At 32.5% G+C, this 6,867-nt stretch overlaps 1 protein-coding gene across 1 annotated transcript in view; it reads right to left on the bottom strand.

The window, feature by feature from the left end:
* Nucleotides 1-5,120: 5,120 nt before the first annotated feature.
* The window catches only part of LOC111700131 (calcitonin receptor), a 19,157-nt gene continuing 17,410 nt past the window's right edge, over nt 5,121-6,867 (bottom strand). The window contains exon 15 of the mRNA XM_023470951.1: nt 5,121-5,364. Within this exon, the coding sequence (XP_023326719.1) occupies nt 5,160-5,364 (205 nt within the window). The 3' untranslated portion in view covers nt 5,121-5,159. The remainder of the gene's footprint in view (nt 5,365-6,867) is intronic.

The following is a 6,867-nucleotide window of genomic DNA, read 5'->3' as shown; positions in this document are numbered from 1 at the left end:
TTTTTTTTATAAACAATTAATACTTCAAACCAAAAGTAAATGTTCTCAGGGAATGATTATAGTTGTAATTTCAAGTTACCAACCCATTAAAGGTTCTAAAAACAACGGTATTTTTATGGATTAGGGACAAATTAAATATTTCAAAATAGAAAAACTAAAGTGGTTTCCTTGTTTTCCTTTTAAATAACTATTTAATTCATTACAAAAGACGACATTATGAAACGTCAACAGGGTAAATATATACCCGATTTCTGGAGAAGACGACATCACTCACTATCTATGGTAACCCGAGAAAATGCGTCAAATTTGCGTAGATTTTCTGATGCGCTATCTTTAATTAGCAAAGTCTTTGGGCAAAAGAGTTTTACATATTTTGTAATTCCAGTAGTTGAAACATAAAGTGTTATAAAATATTTGTGTTTCCATTGATTGCAGGTATAATATAAATATAAAAATAGTTTTTTATTTCTTATTCTGAACTGCAAGCAAAGAGTTCAAGAAATGCATCAAAACCGTTTAACCAGTATCCCTAAGTTTTTTTTTCTCCAAAGAATACAAAATTGCATATATAATTATACTTGAATTTTTTTACATGTTCTGAGCTGATAACTCTTGTATTATGGATATCGAGATCAATGCTTTAGCGTTTTGAAAAAATAGTTGTTCTGACACTTTTGGTTGTTTTATATTAGGTGTTTTGACTCATGAGTGTTTTGAAGTTTTTGTATTTTATTTAATTGTTACAATATCTTTGGTATATTACTGTTATTTTAAGATTTATTATAACTTACAAGAATATATTTTACCCATAGATAAATAAATAAACATAGATAGCTTATGTACGCAAAATCACCAAGTTCGCGAACTCATACTTCTAGGGGTCAATGTGTACTTCAATGATAAGCGGGGTCAGTGGCGTACATAGGGGGGGGNAAGTTAGCTTCTAACTCCGTCGCTATTTTACGAGTTAGCTTATAACTCCATCCCTATTTTACGAGTTAGCTTCTCACTTCATCGCAATTTTACGAGTTTGCTTTTAAGTCCGTCCCTATTTTATGAATTAGCTTCTAACTCTGTCCCTATTTTATATGTTAACTTCTAACTCTGTCCCTATTTTATATGTTAACTTCTAACTCTGTCCCTATTTATGAGTTAGCATCTAACTCCGTCCTTATTTTATGAGTTAGCTTCTAACTCTGTCCCTATTTTATATGTTATAACTTCTAACTCTGTCCCTATTTATGAGTTAGCTTCTAACTCCGTCCTTATTTATTAGTTAGCTTCTATTCTCTTAATATGAATCCAGAATCAAACTAGGGAAATTAATTCTTCACGTTCACAAAGTCATATGTTGATCTGTAGCTTTGGACTGGGTTAATAGATATATATTATACATGTTATACATGTGTGTTTTTATTCAAATATATGATATTCAAGTAAATCACATGATAACTAATTCTACTGCATTTATATGGGAATATACATTCTTGTGGAATATCCCAAGAAAATAAACCGGGGAAACCGTTACAATTAGGATTGGGCGTGTTCCTATTTTTTAATCGTTCGTACCGTTTTGCTCGTTTCTTTGAAAGAACGATCGTTTCCCAGGAATGACGCCAGGTTCTTGAGCTGGACGTGTTTATACTTTTTGAAATTGTTTGTTCAGTTCCTTTATGTTCGTTCCCGGAAAAGAACGACTGAGGAATTACAATATTATTTTAGATCTTTAGGAATTATAGAGTTCACGCGATCTTTACTAACTAAGTTTCTGAAAGTGGTGTTTTTTACGTAAATAATCTATTCTCTTTGCGTAATTGACATGAATAAATGTTTTTCAAATGTTCAGTTTAACGGACAAATAATCTACTAACATTTGGTGGATTTCCGGCAATTAATGGAAAACTCATGAGAATATAGCATTTATACAGTTGGAACATTTTTTAATATTTCGCTTAAAAAGTATTTCAGAGACTAGATTTAATAGATAGTGAGAATCAGCTGAACAGCACAGACCTAGTTCAATAGCTTTGCTCTCTTGTGCGCCAGTTCAAGCTAAAAAATTAGTAGTTGAGCCAAGTCTGCGCGGTTCAGCAATGTCTCGCTGTTCATCAAATTTAGTTTCTGTTTGTGTTTATTTCTTGTCCTTGAAAACTTTGTGTGTACTCAAAAAGTTCTAATTCCTTTGTATACAAAATCAATGTCTCCGCTCTCTAACATTATAACCTCCTTCGGAATTAAAGGGACTGTTACGTTTCATCAAGCGACCCTCCATTTCTCAATTACAATGGTATGGTATCCTTCAAACATATCTCGGTGAAAAAGGACAGATACATCTTTGCTTTTCTATATTAAATTGGATCTTTTTCATTTGGAGGTTCTCCATTTCGTTTCCTTGATTCATCCAATATCAAATTTTATATTTATTTTGATAAAATACACAATGAATTATTTATCTATTTTTCTATTCAATATAAGCTGTTAAACAGTAAAAAAAATAAGAGTTTCGCACAAACTTTGTATCTAGACGACTGTATGAAATTTATTCAGTCTTTGAAAAATAAACATTTAATTTTCTTTTGCAAATTAAATCTTTCGTATTTTAGAATATGTATAATTCAGCTGTCTCCATACCAGAAAATATAAATTCAACCTTCAGATCCGTTCTATGTGTGTTATTAAAGTTTTAGCTTTAAAATATGTGAACCAACTTTAGCATGCATTTGTCTGCAATTTATCACAAAACAAACTCTAGCAATTTTGATCTTTTTGTAAAATAAATGGTTGTTGTTTTCAAACATCTTGGTAGTACACACCTACTCCATAACAAGTTCTCGAAACGTGTCTATCCAGGCACAACCGGTCCGCTATCAGAGTCAACCAGGACACAACTCACCTGGCTCTAAATGCCATACAGGGACACAAGCGTAGCTATCCTACAAGCTATTAGTTCAACCAGGATACAACCCACCTGGCTCTCAATGTCACACAGGGAAACAAGCATAGCTATCCAACAAGCTATTAATCCAGGCTCTAAATGCCACACAGGGACACAAGGGTAGCTATCCAACAAGCTATATATCGATCCAAAATGATGGGGACGATATGGTGCTCTAAATTCCACACAGGGACACAAGCATAGCTATACAACAAGCTATATATTGATTCCAAATGATTGGGAGGATCTAATGCTCTAAATGCCACAGAGGGACACAAGCTTTATGTTGATCCCAAATGATGAAAATGATCTGCTTTAAATGCTGCGCAGGGAAACAAGTCTAGCTTATCAAACAAGCTATATGTCGATCCCAAATGATGGGGATGATCCGCTCTAAATGCCACACAGGGACACAAGCCTAGCTATGAAAAAGCTATATATCGATCTCAAAGGATGGGGACAATACAACCTGCTTATCAAAACAGGGTTTCAGTCTAGCTATCAACAAGCTAGATATTGATCCCAAATTAACAGGACGATAAAAATACAAACTAACTTTATTTAATATCTTATCTCACAAGTTAACATGAATTGGCATAGTTATAATTCCTTTGATGTTATCTATATCACATGATTAAGAATAGACACCAAACACATGACTGAACTCTAATAGGATCAGGCGCTAATGAACTCTGCATGCAAGAGGGTATTACATTTGTTTGAATTAATAATTAGTTTGTTACATTATTTTCAGGAAATTTCCGAACCAGTTGAAGGTTAAATTTATTCAAACATTTTATCTGCATCACCCTTGATGTATAGTAACTGTAATTAAATGATCCGGTTTTTCTTAAATTTGTAAACATTAAGCACACTGCAAAGGTCATAAAGTACACATTGTGTTTTAAAACAAACCAGTAATATCCAACCCAAATAGGAGTAGGAGCTAATTCTTCACCTGAGCGGCAATGGTACATGGGTGTCCCAATAAACATGTGAATTCAGTGACGAATTAGATATCGTCTTTTCAAAAAATTCTTTGATTTTATAGTGATACCTACTGAGAAAGCTGTAATCTGTAAGAATTTCATCTGCTATGTTCACATTTTGTTTGTTTATGTTTTGTGTGCATAAGGGTGTACTTAGAAAAACAAAATTGCAGTATACAAACAGTAAACTTGTCCGTCTTCACTGTTCATCTTGCGGAGACACATAGACACATCTTTACAGTCTTTTACCCTTTTCAAAAAATAAACTCTAGCACACATGACTTTTGAAATTAGGTATTACAATGCTATAAGAAAAAAATGATATTTCATTACAAAAATATTGATATTCACAAAACTGCCGAACCCCATTAGTAAAAGCCGGGTTTTAAAACTGGTTTTCATAACGATACCATATCTTAAGTTTTGGGCTCTGCGGTATGGAAACAGTACAAAAAAATGGCCGTTTTACAATTTTTTCTAGTTAATTCCTCTCTATATTTTCTATTCTCTATGGTTCTACTGTACTTTCTTCTATTAACAAAATTATATTTATATATACATACCAAAAAATTGTATAATGTTAGTTTAAAAATTCCTATAGAAATAAATACTAATACTCTTCAACCATTCTTTAACTGCGTGACTGTGAACTGAAGAAACCTATTCTTGATTTTGGGATTTGCCCAATATTCACTCATCATAGTTGGTATACAATAAATGTAGAATATTATAATTTCTCTCATAAATAGTATTCTCTCTAATTCTGTCTTGTATAAAAAATGTTTCTGCATTTCCATTAGTTAGACTTAATTACATTACCAGGAGTCAGGACAATCTCACATAAATCTCACTAAAATAAGATACTGTACCCTTGTTTTACAGCTGTATACTCTATATGCATGTATTTATAGCTGTATACTCTATATGCATATCTTTTACAGCTGTTTAAAGATGCCTAAAAGTTGTTCAGTTACTTCAAATGAACCAGAGTTATCAGTGCAGCAACCATAAAAAAGCAGAAAAATGTTTCTTTTCATATTGCTTTTTATTAAAAGTGTTTCTGTTTTTGTTTCTAAAAACTGATATTGCCTCAAATAATAAAAGTACATTGTACATACATATTGTACCACATTGTCACATAGAAATATGTTTTATTTCCTAATAAAAAAATTTTATCTTTGAATCAATCTACAAAATTAAAAAAACATTATTATTAAACATCATGCACATTAATCTTAAATATCATACAATTCTGCACTTTTGACTTGCACAACATCTAGTTTAGCAGTATAGCTGACAGCGTGAAACTGTACACCAATAATCTTCTTCTCTATGTCCACGTGGGCATCAGCTGTTAAATCTTGTAAACCGGTTTCCTCGTCTGCCTGCATTATTGGCACAGTGCCCAGTTTCACTGCACTCAGGGCCCCCTCTGCGACTCTACAAACAGAAATATTTTGTTTAAAATCAAAACATACAAAATATTTTCTTTAAAAGATATGATATTTTATGCATAATTTCTATGAACCTTTTAGTTTTGTTTCATCTAGTAGACTACATTGTGATAAGTTACTGTCTATTAGTACCATCAAGGTAGTAATGCAAGGAAAGTTAATTGCAGTCGCGTATACTCTGCGTACGTATTGAACCTAGTTCTCTCTGGGCGGAATTTGTAAACGAGAATAGATGCATCAGTGTTCGTCTGGTACCTGAGGAGGTTAATTTTTTGATAATTTTGAAAATTTATAGTTTCCTAGGACCAGAATTGTTCATAGATTATTTTTTTGAAAATTGATTCCATGTCAGGTTTCGACATCCGTCTTGCGTTTACTTTTCCACCCAAAGACAGTACACTGCAGTACAAAAAATCCGTACACCTCTGAAATAACTTTCCTTGCACTAGCACCTTGAGTACCATGCTCTAAAGTATCTACTTTTTCTTGGGAACAAGCTTATATGGTACTTTATTACGTTAGTTAAGTTTTATAGTTAAATACAATTGTGTGGTCCCTCTCAATTAAAACTGCTGTATCTTTCAAGGTGTTTAAATTAGTTTATTCTTTCTAATGTTTTTTTTTGCAGGTCCGTAACCAGGCCGGGGAGTGCAAGGGGTCAGGTGCACCCCCTTTCTCCTAAAAGGTGGGTGCGATGAAGAATTTGTGTCTCCCCCCTTTTTAGATAAGTTCTTGAAAATTGAGATATTAGCGTTCAAAGTTTTCTGAATTTTTTAATTATCCTTGTATACTGTATTATGTATGTGCTATGGCTGAACAATTCTTTACTAAAGCTGTTCCCTCAGATCAACCAAATCAAACCTTCTTTAAAAATATTTGTCCTGAGGCAAGATTTTTAGAGTGAACTGGTTTATTGTTCTTTTGCTTTGTCGATATACATACGTCATACATGCAATGTAACAAATATGTTCAAATATATGTATTAAAATATCAATTCTTTAAATTTTGCAGAAACATTGCCTCAGTTTCATTATATTGTGAACGCGAGTAGTAATATCAAAATTATCAACATTTTTTGTCTTTCAATATTGTAAAATTATAGCGAAACCCCAAATTATGAAAATTTTCCTTGTACCAGACTGAACATTAAATTCAGGGAAAATCGAATTTTCACTGTAACATTAAGTTCAAGCTTAAATTACTAGTGTTGTTGACAAATTATAAAATAGCTAAAATTGAAAAAAAAAATTACTCGTTTTTATACCAAAATTCTGAAAATTTTCTATGCAGGGGGACTTTTCCCCCCTTCATTTTGTTTCACTCGGTGATCCTTGGCCTATACTACAGTGAAACCCTTCATAACGAATACATCGAAAGAATTCATCAAATGTCGTATTCTTCACTTTCTGATAATGAAATGTTGCAGATATTTAGTTTTTTTAATTAAATGATTATATGGAACTCTTTATAACTGTTCCCGCATATTCAT

The sequence above is a fragment of the Eurytemora carolleeae genome, unplaced genomic scaffold (assembly GCF_000591075.1).
Source record: "Eurytemora carolleeae unplaced genomic scaffold, Eaff_2.0 scaffold370, whole genome shotgun sequence".
Classification (NCBI taxonomy): domain Eukaryota; kingdom Metazoa; phylum Arthropoda; class Copepoda; order Calanoida; family Temoridae; genus Eurytemora; species Eurytemora carolleeae.
Note: the sequence above shows the minus strand (reverse complement) of the source record. Positions and strands in the feature narration are given on the sequence as shown.